The 21,301-nt window shown below is 40.8% G+C and overlaps 3 protein-coding genes across 3 annotated transcripts; all 3 read left to right on the top strand.

Annotated features, from left to right (window-relative positions):
* The first annotated feature begins 6,775 nt into the window (after positions 1–6,775).
* LOC125302140 (TRAF-interacting protein) lies at positions 6,776–12,780 on the top strand. The gene is given in 14 exon segments (XM_048255164.1): positions 6,776–6,963; positions 7,223–7,341; positions 7,439–7,496; positions 7,592–7,678; positions 7,920–7,959; positions 8,091–8,218; positions 8,529–8,623; positions 8,963–9,076; positions 9,235–9,322; positions 9,451–9,540; positions 9,664–9,752; positions 10,188–10,452; positions 11,693–11,743; positions 12,185–12,780. Coding segments are annotated over 13 exon segments (1,317 nt in total). The 5' UTR covers positions 6,776–6,963; positions 7,223–7,243; the 3' UTR covers positions 12,299–12,780.
* An 871-nt stretch (positions 12,781–13,651) lies between these two features.
* On the top strand, positions 13,652–14,889 carry LOC125302075 (histone H1.10). Its single transcript, XM_048255040.1, has one exon. The coding sequence runs from the start codon at positions 13,717–13,719 to the stop codon at positions 14,368–14,370; it is 654 nt and encodes a 217-aa protein (XP_048110997.1). The 5' UTR covers positions 13,652–13,716; the 3' UTR covers positions 14,371–14,889.
* Positions 14,890–16,094: 1,205 nt separating this feature from the next.
* arpc4 (actin related protein 2/3 complex, subunit 4) lies at positions 16,095–20,231 on the top strand. Its single transcript, XM_048254751.1, has 6 exons — positions 16,095–16,273; positions 16,680–16,798; positions 16,906–17,017; positions 17,388–17,483; positions 19,080–19,250; positions 19,436–20,231. The coding sequence occupies exons 1-6, from the start codon at positions 16,271–16,273 to the stop codon at positions 19,439–19,441; spliced, it is 507 nt and encodes a 168-aa protein (XP_048110708.1). The 5' UTR covers positions 16,095–16,270; the 3' UTR covers positions 19,442–20,231.
* Positions 20,232–21,301: the final 1,070 nt, after the last annotated feature.

Consider the following 21,301-nt stretch of genomic DNA (forward strand, 5'->3'; position numbering starts at 1 on the left):
AAAAGGCATTCAGAATGAATGAACCTTGATGATGGTGGAGGTTATATTGTCCAATGTTTATAACAATACCAGTGGTACTAAATGGTTCTAAATGGAGTGTTGATGAGTGTACATCTTGTGAATGTGCATAATACAGTATGATTTTTAAATGTTAAAAGTTGCAATTGGTGAATAAACTCTTTTGAGAGCTGAATAAACTCTTCTTTCTGAAATCTCAGAGGTGAATAAACTGTGTTTACTTGTGTTTAGCTTCCACTACATCCCTGTGTATGACCCACAGACAACATCAGCTGGAAGGGTTTTAGAGTATCAGTAACATGGTTGATATGAACTAGGGCTACATATGAACATGGTTTATGTGAACTAGCCTGGCTTGAATTACCATATTATAGTATGTATATATACCTACAGTATTAGTAATACTGTATTACCTTGGCTGAAATTACATTATAAACTTTGCTGTGTTCATGTAAAAGCCTTTTGCAGGTTAGTCACAGACAAGAACAGGCCACCATATTTGTTACAGATGCTGATGCATCACATTATCATGTTAACAGACAGTAATGAACTAGTGGAAATGTACAGCACAGAAAAATGTAATGGAAAACTTGCTTAGATATTGTTGTTACTGGTTTTTAATACTTTGGCAGATCAGATGTATTTTGGTCATGCCAGGAAAACCTGGTTGAGATCAGAGATTTGAGAGATACGCACCTCTGGTTGATGGTAAATACTGAGCTCACATGCTGATTCTCAACCAAAATCTCAGCTCTCTATTCAGTTTCCAACTATGTGCTTCAATGCCAAGACACACACACCAACAAAAACCACACACATAACACACACACACACACACACACACACACACACACACACACACACACACAGACCAATGTCAGACCAGGGCCAGTTAGCGCATTAGTGCATAAGCACATTAGCACGTGAGTGTGTTATTGTGTCAAGTGGCTGGGAATGGCTCTGAAAGGCCTTGCCTCGGCACACTCCCAAGCACAACCCCTGGGGCCCACAAACACTTACGTATGAAAATGATCAGTGGAGGCCCTGTGATGGGAAGAAATTTTATTGTTTGACCACAGGCCTTGTCTTCTTCCATGTCAGGAGGTGGCTGCAGACTCTCTATAAAGGTGTCCATGGAAAACCACATCAGTGCCACACTCTGAACATCACGCACAACAGAGTGTTTGTAGACTGCAAATAGATGATGCTGAATCATTCACTCTCACACTGTCTAAAAACGCCATCAGGGGACTCTCTGAACACAAACACAAAAAAACCCCACAAATGTTGAGAATAAACACATTTTAGTGATGTCCTTTGACTGACTGACACACACACACACACACACACACACACACACACACACACAAACACACAAGTTAAAGTTTGAAGTGATTACTGATATGGTGTTCCATTAGTGCCAAAATAATGCAAATAGTGGAGAACAAACCATTGTGAGAATTATAGTGTGAATGTGTGTGTATATGTGCATTGAGGCTTATGCGTATTTGTGTGTCTGTGTGTGTGCACGTGCATGTGAGCCTGACGTGTCCACTGCACAGGCCTGTATTTAGCAGCATTCGCAGTGGTGCGTGAGTCTGTCCTACATGGCACAGCCAGCTATGAATAGCCCATCCTTACCACCCATCCCTGACACACCACCCGTCCCTGCACACACACACACACACGCACACACACGGAGCCCTCAGATCTGCAGACCGCTCACAGACTAACAACCAGCCATGATATTTCACACACATTTGCTAACACACATACACACACAAGTCAAGTCACCCAGTATCAAAGGCACCACAGTCCTTAAGGGCTGGTCTGGCCGTGTATGTGTGTGTTGCATGCCTGTGGCTTTGCTGTCACTGCATGTCCATGAACATGCCTTAGGTATGCAACCTTAGAGCTGCTCAGTTGCTCTTATGCATGTAAATGGGAGTGGGATAGAAAAGAAATGGGTTTGAAAAATCTCCTTTTTTATGTTTGGAAAAATACACAGACTATTAAATCAATCTGTGCTATTTTAAGAACAAATGCGCTGGTTTGTTAATAATGGTTCAGCGAGATGGAGGGTGGAGACGAGACTGTCATTGAAGGGATGAGAGCAACAGAGACCTGTCTCAGCAAAGGCTACCCTTAGCTCTGAAGTGACACCTAGTGGAGATTTGGTGAAAGAATGCTGCGACATTGCACAGGCCTTATCAGAATCAGAATCATGCTTTATTGGCTTTATTAACTTTGACTGACACACACACAAGGAATTACTCTGAAAAATATCTACACAATGTTTATTACAATACTAGGCCAATACAATACAATATAACACAATAACGTTGTAAATGAACAAATGAATGAATGAATGAATGAATGAATGAATGAATGAATGAAGTTTATGAAGTCTATGAAGTTTATGGTGTTTCATGCTACGTCACCGATTTTGATGAAACTTGGCCAGTTTGAAACTCCAAACTAAAAACTCAAAAAGCCAAAATAGTACAACATTTGAAACAACCCAGGGGGAGTTAGGACCCCCTCCTTGTTTTAGGCCAAAAAAACTCAAAAAAAGGCCCAAAATTGCATAAAATGTTGACATCCCTCCTGCTGTCAGATTTAACAATCCATGCCATCAAAGGTCCATCCAAGGTTAGTTTAAAACTGGAGTTACAAGGCATAAGGTGTGACAGGTGTCAGTCCAGGACTGCACATGTCCACTATGTCACATGCTTTTTGGCGAATACCCAAAAAATAGCAATATTCAGACCTGAATATCTCAGATGAACAACCTCCTTTTTTCAAAATTCTTTCTGCACATGAAAGGGCCATCTGTGGAAAAATGCTCTGCCTTTTTATTTTTTTCTTTGTGGTAACCGCCTAAATAGTGTGATCCAGCCAGTGATTTCAAATACATATCTACTTTAATGATTGGTTGAAAAATAATGCTTAGGTCATTTATGGTGGACAAATGGAGATATTATTATCAATCATGTCTGCTGATCAAATCCAAGCTACATTTAATGTTCTGAGTGTAATATATTCCTTAAGGTAGCTCAAAATGACATCATATACACCAGTATACCTGTAGGTCTAATTTTTGCAAATGTGATATCTCCAACATATCTCAGGGCTAGAAACAGTCAAGAAGTCACTTGGACTCAAATAATAAGTTGTAAGATTTTGATAGTCAAAGGTCAAAGTCACTGTGACCTTATGTACATCCCATTGTGGTGAATAAACCTCTAAAAATCCCTGACATAATTTCAAATGTGATACAAACATTCACACTGGCCCTTTCTGAAACCAATCCCTACCCACTCCCCTCAGTTACGGTGTGCACTCAGGTGGGAATCACCCTTACAGCTAAATCAAGTTCCCCATGTAAATGGCAAAATGTTGGAGTTCTTTTATCACTTTTGGGTGCTATAGGCTAATTGGAACTGCTCACCTCAATGAACTATGATAAGCTATGCTAACAGTGGCTGCTTCAGACTGAGGTACTGCACGCACAGAGATGAGAAGGGTATGTATCATCTTATCTAACTCTACAGAGACAGTAAGTTAATTTCCCAAAATGTTTGTGTGTTCTTTTAACACTTGGTTAGGAGTGCAAGTGGCTAGGGAGAGAGTGTAGCTAGTTTCGGAAAGGGCCTTTCACTCACAGATAACAAATTAATTTGAATTTGATGGTCAAAGGTCATAGGTCAAGGTCATTGTGACCTCACAAGTCACACACAGTCACTTACACTCAAAGATGAACTGATTAGATTTGAGTGGTCAATGTTACTGTGACTTCTCAAAAAACAACATGGGCCTACTGTATTTTTACACCTTGAACACAATATCCTGGAAACACCTTGAAGGAGTTTTTTCAAATTTAGCACAACTTAGGCCCTGTACATATATTAAAACCTTCTAAAGAGAATGCTGGTTTACTTGGATCATCCAAAATGGAGATTTTTACAAACAAGTATATAAGTATATTCTTTTGATCCTGTGAGGGAAATTCTCTCTGCATTTATCCCAATCCGTGAATTAGTGAAACACACACAGCATACAGTGAACACACACTAATCCCGACGCAGTGAGCTGCCTGCTACAGTGGCGCTTGGGGAGCAGTGAGGGGTTAGGTGCCTTGCTCAGAGACACTTCAGCCGTTCCTACTGGTTGGGGTTCGAAACGGCAACCCTTAAGGCCGAAGCACTAACCAGTAGGCCACAGCTGCAACTGCGTTCCTCCCACTTTAATTCCTGCATATGACTGCTGTCTGCTGTGTTGGGCTAATGGAACAGTGCTAATGGAGTAATGCCAAGCTAGATTAACATTTTCCCATGTTAAAACCATTTATCACATGAAAAATAACAATGTTATTATCATGTGATAATAACAATAATAACAATACTCTGTGTTTCCAGGATATCATGTTCAAGTTGTAAAAATATTTTTTAGTGAATAGTGAAATAGTTTTTTTTTCTGTGAGGTCACAGTAATATTGACCTTTCACCACCCAAATATAATCAGCCACAAAATTTCTGTTAGACCTTTTTTGAGGACGGTCACTGAAAGGAGCTGTAACAAATATCGGAGGCTGCTGAAAAGGCAAGCCAATGGCTATGGCACTCACATGCTATTTGGGGTAACCTGAATTGACTCTGAGACGCTGCTGCTGTGTTTCTGGAGTGGTAGTTGTTGGTGCCTACATCAAGGGCGTGCGTGTCGGCTGTGTATGTTGTTGATCAGATCATACTGTAAGTGTCGGATCGGATCGGATCATAAATGGCCATAGCAATAAACAGGAATGACTGAAGAATTTGTGACATTGGTTGGTAGTTGGTATCTTAATATTTGTTGATGTCTGCATCAAAGGCTTGCGGTTTGACTGGGTATGTTAATGATCAGATAATAAACCGCCACAGCAATGAAGAGGATTGACTGAAGAATGTGTAGGTATTTGTGGGTGCCCACATCAAGGGCTTACAGTTGGTCTGGTTATGTTGCTGATTGGATCAGAAACTGAGAGAGCAAAGAAGAGGAATGACCAAAGACTTTGGTGGTACTTCTTGGTGCCCTCATTAAGGGTTGGTGTTTTGTTTGTTGTATAGTTGCTGATGGGATCATAAATGGCCACAGCAAAAAAGATGATTAACTGAAGAATTTGTTGGTATTTGTGGGTGCCCATATCAAGGGACTGCAGTTTGCTTGGCTGTGTTGCTGATCGGATCAATAAAGGCCACAGCAAAGAAGACAAATTACCAAAAAATGTGTCGGTATTGGTTGGTAGACAACCTATCATGAGTGTGGAGGGAGCTGGGTCTGAGATGCCAGATACCACTGTTGAGCCTTCTGGAGGTCACCGATGAATGACGAAGACAAAAGTGCAAGTAAATATTTGTACCAAATTTAAAAAAAAAAACATCCCTACAGGCATTTATGATATATAATTTTCTCAAGAATGCAAGGTCCTTGACCTCGACCTTTGACCATCAGATTCAAATATTTGTTATCTGTGAGTCAAAGTGAATATTTGTATCACATATCACATCACAGATTTTTTTAAATGTATCCACCACAAAGGGATAAGGCCACAGTGGCCTTGACCTTTGGCTACCAAAATGTTACAAGTTATTATTTGATTCCAAGTGACTGTTGAGATATCACATTTGCAAATATTGGACCTACGGGTATCCTGGTGTATGTCGCCCAATTATGTCATTTTGAGCTACCTTTAGGAATATATTGCACTCAGGACATTAAATCTAGCTTGGATTTGATCAGGAGACATGATTGATAATATATCTCCATTTGTCCACCATAAATGACCTAAACATTATGTTTCAACCAATCATTGAAATAGATATGTATTTGAAATCACTGCGGCTGGATCACACTATTTAGGCGGTTACAGCGACAAAAATAATAAAAAGGCTGAGCATTTTTCTTTTGATTTATAAAGTCCACAGATGGCCCTTTCATGTGCAGAAAGAATTTTGAAAAAAGGAGGTTGCTCATCGGTCATCGGAGATATAGTGCATAGTGGATACGTGCAGTCCTGGACTGACACCAGTCACACCTTAGTCTACGCCTTGTAACACCTGTGATGGCATGGATTGTTACTTTGCTGTGTTTAAATCTGACAGCAGGGGGGATGTCAACATTTTATGCAATTTTGGGCCTTTTTTTTTTAGTTTTTTTGGCCTAAAACAAGGACGGGGGCCTAACTCCCCTGAGTTGTTTCAAATGTTGTTGTACTATTTTGGCTTTTTGAGTTTTTAGGTGGACCTACTGGGGACAAGTTTCATCAAAATCGGTGACGTATGTATCACCCCCGCCTCATGGACAACTGTTTGTACGTGTTTGTGGCTGTTGTTGCTGTGACAATTCGAATTGTTCAGTTGGAATATTTTGGTCTAGTAGTGTTTTATGTGGGTTACTTCAAAATGTTTTTGATGTAGATGTTTACTACTGTTATTGTTATATGGACAAAAGCGTTTGACATGCTTTGATGCTCCGCACTGTAATTTTTGTTAAGTGAGAAGCGCCACCTGCAGGCACAAGTAAGGCCCTATGAAATAATTATATTTTTCCAAATTCCCTTTCGTTTTGTTTTCCCCATTTCCATCTTTTGTATTTTTTAAGGATTCCGCTATTAGCATCACAACTGCACAGTTCATATAGGCCTGCTGCTTTGTTTGGCCAGAGAATGGCTTTGTGTGCGTGGGACTTTTATTGCAGAATTGCGTAACTTCCTGTATTCCCATGACTGTTTGAATTAAAAGCGGCAGACGCCGATAGAGAGGCATGCATGCCACCTCGATAATAATAGGATATATTACTACAACATAGTTGTTCATTACTGACTTAAGATGGGGCTTGTGTTACCTTGACTATTTTAAGTGAAAACTTCAGAATAGCCAGGATATAACGGATAAGTTACAGCAATACGTTAGGTAAGTATGCTAACACTAGTTAGCTGTGAAGGTTCTGCTGGTGAATGCAAGCGTTAGCTATCCTAGTTGCTAACGTTATGCTTTTTAGTTGCCACTCAGTCAACTCAAGTCAACCGGGGGTGATGTTAGTTAGCTATTTAACCTTTACTGTTTATGTATTTAACGTGAATAGTTGCCAGCTGATCCCTAATGATGGACAGTAGTAGGCTACTTATTACGTAATGTTAGCTATAACATAATAATTATCTCTCCAGCAAACCACTGTTGCCATCAAAATGCCTATTCGGGCTTACTGCACCATCTGTTCGGATTTCTTTGACCACACCAGAGACGTGGCTGCCATCCACTGCGGACATACTTTCCATTATGACTGGTAAATCAACAGCTTTCAATCATGCATGTGAATTATTGTGTATCTGAAATACTGAGTAGAGGGAAGGATGCCTAACAAATACTTGTCATGATTGCAGTCTGCTACAGTGGTTTCAGACAGCTCCTAACAAAACGTGTCCCCAGTGCAGGAAACAGGTACAGTAGAAGGTCGTATGAGTGTGCCTAATACCTGTCTCCAAACCTGATGCCATGAAAGCATGACACAAAACATGAGTTGCTGTTATTGACAGGTGAGCACTAAACACATCATCAACAAGTTGTTTTTTGACATTGGAGGAGAAGAGGAAGGAGGTTCAGTGGATCCAGAGAATTTACAGGTGAGTGTTGCTAGAGGTGTGTGTGTGTGTGTGTGTGTGTGTGTGTGTGTGTGTGTCCGTCCGTCCGTCCATCCATGTGCGTGCGCACTTATCTGTCTCTGTCTTTGTCTTGTCTGTTATACTTTTGTCTTGTCTGTTATATTTTTTGTTGTGTCCTGTGAAAGGTTAGTCATGTGGATTATTTGTACAATGAAATCCATTTGGGATAAAATGCTGAATTTAAACTTGTATATCTTTTTAGAATGAGCTGGGCCGTTTGAGGGCTGTCTTGAGTACGAAAGGTGAGAAATACAGATGTCTCTCTTTCAATATATGTCTTTTAACTTAAGTAGAATTTACAGTAAATGGGTCCGACTGTATAGTAGTGGAATGCCAAACATATTAATGTGTGTGTGTGTGTGTGTGTTTGTAGAGCGAGACTGCCGTGACAAACAGAAGCTTATTGAGAACTTAAAACAGATAGCGGAGAAGCTAAAGCAGGAATCGGAACGTCTGAAGAAAGACATTGGAGATAAGGAAATGGTCTGCTCAGTTTTACGGGTATGCACACATTTAATGTCGTTAATACTTAATTTAAAGCATTTATTATTATAAATTGATTCAACAATTTATCATTGTTGTTATTATTATTATTATTATTATTATTATTAGAAGTAGTAGTAGTAGTAGTAATCGTCATTATTATTACCTAGCATGCACAGAACAACTTTAGTTTATGAGTGCTATTGAATTCTCTCTGTACTGTCTTTGTCAGTCTCACTTTCTATTTAATGGCTTTTGTGGTGATGGTAGATCGGATAGTACCGCAGCCAGTTCTTGTTTGTCTCACAGATGTCATGTCCCCCCGCAGAAAGAGCTGAGGAACCTGGAGAAGCAACATCTGGACAGCCAAGCAGCCAAGGAAGAGGCGCGTCAGCTACGGGTCAGACTGAAGACCTACGAGAGGTACTTATTCACATTACAAACCTCACCTACACTCGATCCATACGTACTGAGTGAGGAATACACAAGATTAATATTCCACACCAATTAATGTTTTAGTGTCTCTGCCTCTCTCTCTCACACAGACGCACACATTCAACTTGTTGAACTGATTTCAAGCTTGCATGCTTACGGTACATTGGATATGCACAGATATACATTGACATTGGACCTGATGTTTTACTTGTGAATAGATAGCATACTCTTCATCATGCTTTGCTGTTTCTTTCTGTGTGTGTGTGGGTGTGGTTTGTTTGTGTGTGTGTGTGTGTGTGTGTGTGTGTGTGTGTGTGTGTGTTTTAGTTTAGATACAGTACTGCAGGGCCAGAGGGATGAGGTGGAGGCCATGATCTCTGACATGGGAGTCGGCCAGTCAGCTGTGGAGCAGCTCTCAATCTACTGCGTCTCACTCAAGAAGTAAGCACATTGACGCAATTAAATGCACCACACACACACACACACTGCATTTACTCCTCTTAAACATAACAGTGTGATGAATAAAGGGCCCCAAACATACATACTGTTGTTTTCAGGATTTTTTCTCACACACAATGATTTTGTATGTGTGTGTTTAGGGAGTATGACAGCCTGAAAAGTAGCTTCCGCTCCACCAATGAGATGTGTGAGAAACTCAGGAGGGAGGTGTTCATTTCCAACAACAAGGTAGGATGTGTATGTTTCTGTCTGTGTGCATGGGAGAGGGGGTTGACAGTAAGGGCATGATCATATTTAATCTTCAGCATGTGTGTGTATTATACTTGGATGTATTGTGACACTGTTTTGTTATGTAGTTGCAGAAGGCCAATATGGAGGTAAACCAGACTAAAGAGGATATGCTCGCTGCCCAGAAGGACCTGACTAATGCTGACAAAGAAATCACAGTATGTCAGACACACATCATTCCACTACTGCCAACATGAGCTTGCAGATTTAGAGCAAACTTTGTCACTTTAACGTAAGACACCATAATATGTTTATAAGCTGAACTGTGTGTTTGTGTTTAGAGTCTGAAGAAGAAAGTGGAGATCCTACAGAAGACCCTCAGCACACCCTCCCGCACCAACGATGCAATTAGCCGACTGGTGTTTGAGAGGTGTGTGTGTTTGTTTGTTTGTTTGTGTGTTTGTTTGTGAGTGTGAGTGAGTGAATAAATGTGTGGGTGTGAGCATTTGATGCATACAGTATAACCTCAAACTGATGATACTTTTTGAGCAATGTTGCAGGTCAGTGTTCCTCATTATTGTGGTTCCAACATGTTCCAATTGATTTCTTTTCTCGAGAACTTTAATCATCATTAGGCAATTCGTCATTATTGTCCAATCAGAATAAATGTAACTGGTTATGTGATTGCCCAGCACAATTCTCAAAAAGTTACTCCCTTGCATCATCACCTTTAGACCAATGATAAAGTTCAGAATTACACAATGTGTGTTATTTTTAGCGTGTTGCTCAAGGATGCAGTTTTCAAATGAATGTGAAATTTCCTGAGGTCTCACAGGTCAGACTTCCTTTCGATATAATTTTACAGTCCTGCCCCTCTGGAACTGAAGCCGTGCCTCCATCGGCCAGAGCACGATCAGGACATTGACCTAAACCTGACTTTTGACGTGCCGACACCTGAGCAAACTGAGCGCAAGCCCTCACACAGCCATGCACCTGCCAAGAAGATGCGCCTAGACTCCACAGGGTTAGTCTGGTCCCCCCACTTTGGTTAACAGCATCTGCTGAATGATCTTCTGTTCAGGAAGAAAGCATTTGGAAGCATGCTGGATCCCCATAGCAAACCTGGAGTGGTGAGACTCACTAATACACACATGGGGCCGGCCATATACATACATACACACACACTTTTGTACACCTCATGCCGTATACCTTACTCACACCTAGGGATGTAACGATTACCGGTATAATGGTAAACCGCGATAAAAATGTTGACGATAACAAGTATCGTAATTATCACGGTTGATTACCACGGTGTTGAAACCGTGTGTTTAATCCTTCCCAGCTTCATCCGAGCCTGCTTTTGACATACAGTAGGCCTGGTACAATGAAACAAAACTGGTACCCTACTGATTCTGTTGTCTAATTGATGGTTTTAACTGCGATTCGGATTAGGCTACACCTCATTTTAAAAGGCAGAACATTTTCACTGCAAAACGTGCACTGTATCATTTAGCCAATCTGCATCTTTATGTTCGCGTCCACATGAAATCCATTCCACTCACGTTATCAGGAGAACGTCGTAGCCTAAAGTTTTTATTTTGAACACTTACTTTGGTCTCACTCATTGGATCCAAATAACAGAAATAGCAAACTCCAAGTCATGGTAGGGTAAGTTAAGCTATAAGCACATAGCCAATTAAACATGAAAAAGTGAACGGGACACATTTTGAAGCTATTTCAGCTTTTGTAGGCCTATCAGTGCTTTCTGAACATATTGAACACACTTTTAAAAACACTGTGATAATACCGAAAACCGTGATAATTTTGGTCACTATAACCGTGAGGTTAAATTTTCATACCCTTACATCCCTACTTACACACCTCATGATCTGTACCATAGACACACATGTCATACTCTTACACCCATACTCCTCACATCCTTACCCTCATACTCTTACACCCAACAGTTTCCCCTTCACACTCACATACACCCAACAAGGTTCCCCTTCACACTCACATACACCCAACAAGGTTTCCCTTCACACTAACATAAGCTTAACAAGATTAGACAGGGTTCCAGCTACCACCATATGCCCTTGAGCAAGGCACTTCACCCGAGTTACACCAGGAAGACTGGCTCCTGCAACTGGTATCTGTGTAGGTCACTTTGGATAAAAGTGTCAGCTAAAGGCAATTAAAAAGATGTCCCTTCATGCTTGCATACACCTAACAGTACTTCACTTCACACTAGCACACACCTGACGGTATTCCGCTACATTCATACATCCACCTGACTTCCTTTCGTACGTGCATTGCCTAACAGTATTTATCTGACATGTTTGGTATATTTTGTGTTTTTTTCTTTTTCAGGTGAGGACCGGGTATGATGGCCTTGGAGGAAGGACCAAATTTATTCAGCCTGTATCCTTCCATTGGTCCGCATCAGTAATGTTTTTGTTTCTCCCTGGATATGTCTTATTCAGAGGCAGGGTGTGGTTCTGGGTCACATTTTCTTACCACTGCAAAGGTGATGCTAGAGTAGAAAGACATTTTAGTTTGTATTACATTTTTCTGAGTTTCACCATTATCTGTATCTGCCTTAGGTCTTGCCTACTACAGTCAATAACTTTGGGGATAAATCTATTTCTCCCCCATGGGAGCAATTGGTCACTTTGGATATTAGTGCTACCTGTGGCCTGCCCATTGGGTGCACTTGTTAGTTCTGTGTGTTGGTTGGTGTGTTGGTACATTGTCAGGAGGAGCCAGCATCCGCTGACACCACAGTAATGGCTCCTCCAGGTGAATGGCTCAACTGGTCAGTTTTAAGAAGGCGTTTTCCTTGACCCGCTACCCTCACTGCAGTCTCCACTGGCTGGGCTTCGGCCGCTGGCTGTTAAGGCGAAGAGGAAGAAGGTTTCCCGTCCACCAATGGGAAGGCTTCCCACCAGTCTGACACTTGACAACTTCCTGGAGTGAGCAAGGACATGGCCTGTGGGCAGGCCTGACACAGAGGACATGCGCACGGGAGTCTGGCTTGCATATGGGCAAGTGCAAGCGTACAGTACAGGGGCACTTGTGTATGTGTGTGTGTGTGTGTGTGTGTATGCGTCTGTATGTTTATGATTCATCAACTACACAAAACAGTTGTAGTCCTCAGCAGTATGATGTTTTCCTTTTTACATTATGTGACCCAAATAGTAGTTGACCCTGAAACGGATCTGACACATAACCACACTGTAACAGGACGGAGTCCTTTTTGGTGTTTACTGCTATTCGTGGATGTCAGGTGATGAGCAAGCATGTTAGTCCTGACCATGCACAGAATGATCATCTGTTATTCAAAGTAGATTTTTTTTTTAATTTAATGTCTGTCAACCATGCATTGATTGTAGATATTTATATATATATGAATTGTACAGCTGTTAGAGTTTTAATAAAGTAGTTTTTTTTTCTAAAAACCCTGGACTGTTGTCTGTTTTAGATCAGTTGAGCATTCACTGGATGGTGGCATTGTTTTAGATTTAGGATTTAAGACACCACCATTTTAAAGTAGAATCCCTTGTATTGACGAATAGAACACAGTAAGTTATTATCATGATATAAAAACATTTATTTGGACTTTTTCTAGTGATCATTACTGATTAACCTAGAATCATACCCCAGGCAGCTATGGATGGAAAACTTAAAACGATGAATGGTTTTAAGGCTCATAATGCGTTAGTCTGTTGAAAAGCTATTTTGGCTCATTGAGAGTGCTAAGCTTGTTATTTATACGCTAGCGAGAGTTTGATTAGGTGCCCGCCAATAGCAGGAACACAAACTTGGGCTTTTCTGAATTCTGACGGTTGCCTCGGCGCAGCCACGCGAGGGCGTTTTATGTGTTAGTTCTACGAATTTAAACTGACGATATATTCATAAACAGATGTATATTCATGTAAACGTTGGCATCATTTTGTAGTTTATCTTTCTCTCTTTATGCTAGCATTGAGTATTTCATAGAATAATTTCGTAGATCGTAGTTTTTCTGTTTGAAAACCAGAGCCCCCGTCCAATTTAGCGAGGCGTACACGGGGCATCCTCTTTACTTTCGCCTTTATTTTGGTTATAACAAAGCAATCCGTGGCGTCCTCCGCACTGCCGTGAAAAGCATCGTTTATAATCTACTTAGGTTAATTTTTGAGGTTAAATAAAGGGTCTGAGCATGGGAAAGGTGTTTGGAAAGTGCCGTAAGAAAGCACAACTTCACAGGCGCCCAGACTCTCCTTGTTGTTGTTCTCAATCACGTCCGCGCTCGCTGTATAAATCAAAGTAACCGCCCTGTTAGCTGGGTGCATTCAATACCAGAGTCTGTAGCCTACTGCATTATCTCGCATCACCAGATTTCAACATTCACGATGGCAACTGAGGTGGAAACCGTCCCCGAAACTGCTCCACCTGCCCCTACTGCAGAGAAAGCTAAGAAGGGTGTCATCAGCAAAGCAAAGCCGGTGGTCGCGGGTGCCGCATCTGCTGCAAAGAAGAAAAAGAAAAAGAATAAGGGCGGCAAGAAGGGACAGCCGGGCAAATACAGCCAGTTGGTCATCGATGCAATCCGCACACTGGGCGAGAAAAACGGCTCATCCTTATTCAAAATTTACAAGGAAGCCAAGAAAGTCAGTTGGTTCGACCAGCAAAATGGAAGGATGTACTTGAGGTACTCCATTCGGGCACTGCTGCTGAACGATACCCTCATTCAGGTGAAGGGCTCTGGCGCCAACGGCTCATTCAAACTCAACAAAAAGAAATTTGAAAAGGCTGCTGCCAAGAAGAAGAGTCCATCTAAACCAGCCAAAGCAGCCAAACCAGCCAAGGCAGCAAAGCCCGCAAAAAAACCTGCAAGCAAGACGGCGAGCAAGTCATCCAGCGCGAAAGCGAGTCCCAAAAAGAAAGTCGCCAAGAAACCAGCGGCCAGCAAAAAGCCCGCAGCGGTCAAGACTGCACCCAAGGCGAAGAAGGCAGCAGTGAAGAAAGCCCCGAGTGCAAAAAAGACCAAGAAGACAAAGAAGTAAACCGAGAGCTTAATGTTACCGAGGAGAAAAACGAACTGTAACAAAATGGAGCAAATTGGTTCATTATTTTTATATTTTTGTATAAAACTCTTTGTTCATTCAGGGCGCGTGTGAGCAGCGCTTATATCGTATTGGTTGAAGTCTTTTGTGTGATAACCTATTCTACAAACCGTCATATAGTTGTGGTAATTTACATCCCGTTTATCAAGTTAACGGAATTACCGATCATGACCTTGTGTTCTCTCAGACTTGTTAAAAATCATTCTGTGTTTATTCCGGACCAGTGTCAACTAGCCCTGCAGTTTACATTCCTTTGTATTTGTTTTGTCAAAGTGGGCGTGGCACGTAAAATGTTAAACGACATAGCCTACATTTTATACACAGTTGATTTTTTTTTATTATTGTTTATCATCTATCACAAATACAAAGTTGTTGAATATGTTTACCTGAATACATAAACCTGATCTGAAACAAATACCATGGCCATGTCTTGTAAATAAAGTATTAACAACTGCTTAACAGGCCTACTAGTTTTGGGTCTTTGTTGTCAGAGGCACATTATCTGCCTATTTAGGCTGTGGTTTAAAGTGAAAATTAAACAAATGGGTTCTATGACAGAACTGAGTAGACTTTGCCCTACACAAAATTCAAATTGCAATCCTCAACCCTGATAGGTGGAGAGTCAACTCCTCTTGGCTCTGGGTGTTGCTGAAGAGGTTTGTGTTAGTAGGAGGGCCTTCTGTAGCTGTTGGGCTTTGATTCAAGCTGATTCCCGAAGGTAGTTATACTTTTCTGGAAGTAATGATAGTCAATAAGCCTATGGTTTTAAATGGGAAATGCCATAATGTGACTACAGATAATACATGTAGACCATACATTTTTATCCGTATCTCCTTTGTTGTAGATAGTTGCCATAGGCCTATAGATAAATAGTGCCAAATTATTCATTAGGGATAATTGAGTTCACTCATAAAGTTGAATGTGTCTTCAAATGTACAATATTTTTTGTTTTTCCTGGACTTAAGCCGGGTCTGCTGACTTTAGGTGCAACACAGTATTAACTGGTTGTTAACTACACCATAGGGGTCTGACACAATGACTAAAAATATTCAGCCAGTGTGTTTTTTGCAGTCACTGATCAAACCCCCATCCATGCAGTTTTTCATATGCTGACGATGTGTGGTGCATATTGGTTGAGGAGGAAGTGTTTTGGGTTTTGTCTTAAGCATTTATGCACCAAATCTTTTCTACCAACCTACATTGAAAACCTGTGCTTGTTTGCTGCATTAAGGGCAGGTGTAAACATCAGATCATATGCAAATAGTTAAATTGCATACTTCCAAACTTTAAAAAAAGATAAATACCCATAATTAAAACATATTAATAATATTTTAAACAATATGTAGCCTATATAACACTAGCTAATAACACACATTGATCAACAAGGAAAAGCAAATTGTGACCGTTAAGAAAAGACGTTTTTAAATAGAGACATGAAAATATGAAACAAGAGAAACAGGTGGGGCCTACATAATAAATGTTAGGTGAAGGCTGTCATGAGCATCAAGGTATTACATTACCTTATATGGAAGTGTGTTGGCAGGCTGATCATGGGAAATTATAGTCTATGCCTGGATATAGTTATATGATAGAAATAGCTTGAAAGTATACATTCGAGATACCCACAGACGTTGTACATGTTATTAAAAACAACATCTAAAAACACTTCACTGTATTTTGTATAGACTACTATCAAACTCACTGTTTACGTTTTGTAGTCATCCCCGAGGTGAGGGCTAATGGTATATTCTCAGCGTTCCTTTTCACGGAAGTTCCAAAAACGTCCATAGACAGCTTCTGGTGTACTTCCGCCCTCGGATTTTTCAGTGAAAACAGAGAAATGGTAAGCTTGAGACCTATATTCATTCATTTCCTACTGACCAATTAGTGACACATTTCTTTGAAAACATTCACATCATAATTAGTATACATGCATCACTATGGCGTAAGAAAGATTTGTCAGCTAGCTACAATGGAGCATCCATTCCACACCCTAATTCTTGCTAACATATCGTTAGCTAGCGATGATTCTCCATGCATTAAACACGAACTGTATCGTATGCTACCAGGTAGAGGTTCTAAGAAATAAAGACTCGAAACACCAGACAACTCTCCGGCAACAAAATTTGTGATTCTGTTCAGTCTCATATGCACATACTTCGTTTGAAGTAACTTCTCATTTTAATATAGAATGAGTTTAAGCATGTCCTTGTGACTTTGGTCAAATGTGTGTCTGTCTCTTTTTGCAGACGGCGACACTGCGTCCGTACTTGAATGCGGTGCGTGCTACACTTCAGGCCGCCCTATGTTTAGAGAATTTCTCCTCTCAGGTAGTTGAACGTCACAACAAGCCTGAAGTGGAGGTTCGGTGAGTATATCTTACAGAGGTTGACATGATGATGATGGTGGTGCTCCTGTAAATATCCATTGCATTCCATATAAACATGCCCCCCCCTAATTGCCTGCTTGTTACAGGAGCAGCAAAGAGTTGCTTTTGCAGCCAGTCATCATCAGCAGAAATGACAAAGAGAAGGTTTTGATAGAGGGCTCCATCAACTCTGTGCGTGTCAGCATCGCTGTTAAACAGGTTGGTTCTGACATCTACGTGCACACACACCATCAGGGAGGGGGGTCCTTTTCCTTCTCCTTCACAGCCACTTGTCCACAGGTCTATGATGTGACCGGAATGATTTAAATGTTTGAAAGAGCTGAGCTATTCATAAGGGGGATTGTCATAAGCAAGAGTGAATTCTAACTACAATTGAAACTGGTACAATATATAGTGTCATTTAGAAATACTCTTTGAATTTGAACTTGCACTTATCTGTCATTGCTATACTCTACTCTAATGTGTGCATTGTCATCTCCAGGATATGTGTAACAGGAATTGTATATTGTGACTATATAGTGTGTAGGGACTGGCTGTTTTATTTTTGTCTGTGTGTTTGCTCTTATAGGCTGATGAGATCGAGAAGATCCTCTGCCATAAATTCATGCGCTTCATGATGATGAGAGCAGAGAACTTCCTCATCCTGCGGAGAAAGCCTGTGGAGGTAAGGGACCGGGAAAGGGAGGAGGAAGGAATGGAAGGTGTTTGGCATTTTAGGCCGAGAGCTCCTCGCACAGGTCAGGTGGTTCCATATGGACGTACACACACTGGGGTCCTGCTCGAGGAGGAGAGAGACTAGCAAAGGGCCTGGATAGGGTTCTTTTAAAAAGTCCAGCCTGTGATTCTAATCCTGCCCTCTGTTTGTCCAAGTCAGTGAAGTGTTCCTCATGGTCCTCTAGCTGTCCTTGCAGTGTTTGTGCTCAAAAAACTCCAGTATTAATACTCAATCCTGGCTCTTTAAATGGGACACAAACAAAGGGAGTATAATTTGATTGCCCATTGAACACAGAAATCAACTACCTTTTAAAAAATGTAATCACAGTCGCATGCATGCATACACTACTCACAAAAAGTTAGGGATATCTGGCTTTCGGGTGAAATATAATGTTTCAGTACAGAACTGTTGGACATGCGCATTCAAAAGTTTAGAGGTCACATTAAGTTCACCTATGAAGGTTATAGTGGATTTTAGGTTCATCCTAAAATTTCACCCGCAAGACAAATATCCCTGACTTTTTGTGAGTAGTGTATGTGTGTATTGCATTAGTAGCAGATAATCAGTTTTTTTTTAAGGTGTGACCGTAAGCCTGGAGATTCCAGACCCTGGTAATCTAGAAAGATTAAAGGTCTGGCCACGAATAATGTAATGTCCCAACTCGAGAGGCGGCACCAAGCGTGCATATGAAAATCTCACTGCACGCAATTGGATAACACAATACGACTAACATTTATTGACTGATTCCGGACTTCGACGCAATTGGATAACACTACGACTGTCATCTGTTTAGCTTGCCTCTGGCCTGCCTATATCAGATATGCCGATGAAATTGGCTCCCCGCGATACAAGTGGCAAAAGTAACGTGGATCATTACTCAATTTGAAACTCACAATTCAAATTGTGCTCTTGCGAGAACTCTGGAGTTTCCAGGGTATGTGACCATAGCAACTTCTTGGAATTGCTTTAATCTGTGTTTGTGTTTGTGACATTTATATTGAAGCATTATCTTTTGTTGAGACCTCACCAATCAAATGTTCATTCCTCCGCCATTACCTGCCAGCACAATTCTTGACTGTACTGCAACACACCTAAGGTTCAAGGTTATATTATTTTGTCTTCCATGAGAGGAAATTGCTGCATCAAACAGACATTACAAGACACCCACATTTGCAACCATCACTTTTTTTAGGTAGACCTTAAATAGCACACATCTGCAGGTATAACTCTGACCTACACTGCAGTCATAGTACCGCACATAGCCACATTCAGCACAGGCACTTTTCCATAGCCACAGTTCAAACCACCCTCATGCATAGTTCCACACACTCAAGCACCTGCAGTTATCTTACTGTATCTTTCCTACTGTACTGCGGGAATGTCCCATTGGTCATTTTGACAGATGGGGAACAAATGAGAAAGCTGCAGTTGTGTTTACACAAAGGAACCCTGTACCTCCTTCCAGATTTCATAAGCACATCATTTCAGAGTTCAACAGATAAAGTCCTCTCTTGTTAACCATCTCTACCCTTTTTTCCCCTGAAGGGCTATGACATTAGCTTTCTCATCACAAACTTCCACACGGAACAGATGTACAAGCACAAACTGGTGGACTTCGTCATCCACTTCATGGAGGAGATTGACAAGGAGATCAGCGAGATGAAGCTGTCAGTCAACGCCCGTGCTCGCATTGTCGCCGAGGAATTCCTCAAGAATGTGAGTCGCTTGACTTTTCCTGTCCTTTCTTGTTCTTTTCGCGTTCACATGTATCAAAAGAGTCTGCAACGGACCAGAGCCTGATTAGAGATGGCTGCAGTTTTGAGGGGTTTTTTTTAACTCTTTTTACATGTTTTTAGATGTTGGAATTTGTTTTCAAGTTGAGTTTTTCTTTTTCTCCACAGTTCTAAGAAACAATAGTGTCTGCAGTCTGCGCACTGGCCATGTGACGCCCAACACCAGGGTGACTAAGGGAGACACAAGGTGCCTCTGAGACAGCAATGCTACTCTACAAAACGACAGACTTGCCAACCATGGAGCGGTAGATCGACTCCAACCCTGTTTGAGTAGCATCAGCATGCAGTTGCACTGTCCACAGTAGCAAATAAGAGCCATAACTAATCCTTTAGTCCCACACTTGACTCAACCATCTCTGCTCAGTCCCCAGCTCAAGGCTTGTCTGTCAAACCAGTTCAGCACTGTGATAATGGCCAGTGTACCACAGTTTTTACGAACAGTTATCATGTGTAACAGAATGTCATTCATCCACATTGTTGTGATCTCCCTCTCTTGCCACCAATTTAGACGTCTGACGCCACTAAAGGGTCAAGGTACACACAAGACCAGATTTGTTCCTGTCATTCTAATGGATGTTCTTCTGTTTTATATAAAATATAATATATGCATGTGTACTACAGTGTTCCTTAGTTTATTTTGTTATGAAAATATGTCACCATATCAGGAAAGGAGGTCTATGTGGAATAAGTTTAAAATAAGGCAAATGTTGTGTGTGTGTGTGTGTGTGTGTGTGTGAGAGTAAAACTGAGGTGAAATACCTTAGGCTTCTGCGCTTGTGATGCACTCAGATGTAGACTGGACATTCCAAAATTCAGAAGCTATTAACACCCCATGCTTTCTAATGTAATTCATTTTTCATCGTTTTCTACTTTATGCAATAAATGTTTACGCACAGTGACCAAATTCCCTATTTTTCCCCCTCTTGCTTTATGCATTTATTTTATGGTTAATTTCACTGACATCAGAGCATATACCAGTTATATGATCCATGGATGTATGTTATACCCATCAGATTCAGATTTAGAAAACTTTATTAATCCCATCAGTGGGCAATTAAGTTTGCAGTCCCGGTCTCCATCAATCTACAATAAATAGTATAAATTAAAAAAATAAATAAAATAAAATAAAATATAGAAATACAAGACCTAAAGAAAATAAAATAAATAAGAAGATAAAAGACATATACATCTTAACACACACATACAGTCAGGCACCCTGTCCTGTCAGTGATGAACAGCGCTCAGTAAATCAACATTTTCAGTAGTGTACTCTATCCCTTCAACCTTATTTAATAATCTAATGGATGTAGGGATGAAGGATCCAAAATACCTTTTTGTTTTTGTCCTGACAGAATAATAGCGCCTCCCAGAGGGCATTAATGAAAATGCACCACTTAAAACATGATCAGGCTGACTGATGATACTTTTAGCCTTTTGGACTGCCTGTTTGTTAAACGGAGCACTCAGACTATTTAGCTGTGTTCCAATAATCTTTGATGAAGTGTTAACAATGCTGCTGAGACTGTTCTTGTCTTTGACCGATAGGCTATTGAACCAACATAAAGAAAAAGTTAAAAGACTCAATAAAAGACTGATAAAAGTTACGTAAAATGGTTTTAGAGACACTGAAGGAGTTAAGCTTCCTCAGCAGATGAATTCTCTGTTGTCCCTTTTTGACAATTGTCTCAGTGTTTACATGAAACTTGAGCTCACTCTCAATTATTTTGTACCTAAGTACTTGTAAGAATCAACGATTTCCACCCCCACCCCCCCCCCATGTATGATACTTGCTATTGGTTCTGCTTTTGTCCTCCTAAAATCAATTATGAGCTCCTTTGTTTTGGCTACATTTAAATCTAAAAAAATTTAAAGAAGAAATTTCGCACCACTTCACAAATGATGTCAACGCTAGCCCATGACTGGAATGTGGACCTTGGAATAAAGATAGCAGTGCAGTGTCATCTGAAAACTTGA

The sequence above is a fragment of the Alosa alosa genome, chromosome 10 (assembly GCF_017589495.1).
Source record: "Alosa alosa isolate M-15738 ecotype Scorff River chromosome 10, AALO_Geno_1.1, whole genome shotgun sequence".
NCBI classification, from domain to species: domain Eukaryota; kingdom Metazoa; phylum Chordata; class Actinopteri; order Clupeiformes; family Clupeidae; genus Alosa; species Alosa alosa.

Coding starts and splice junctions, on each gene's coding strand:
- LOC125302075 (XM_048255040.1), top strand. CDS start 13,717: ATGGCAACTGAGGTGGAAACCGTCCCCGAAACTGCTCCACCTGCCCCT.
- arpc4 (XM_048254751.1), top strand. Junction 16,799..16,905: donor AAGCCTGAAGTGGAGGTTCG/GTGAGTATATCT, acceptor TGCTTGTTACAG/GAGCAGCAAAGAGTTGCTTT. Junction 17,018..17,387: donor TCAGCATCGCTGTTAAACAG/GTTGGTTCTGAC, acceptor TTGCTCTTATAG/GCTGATGAGATCGAGAAGAT.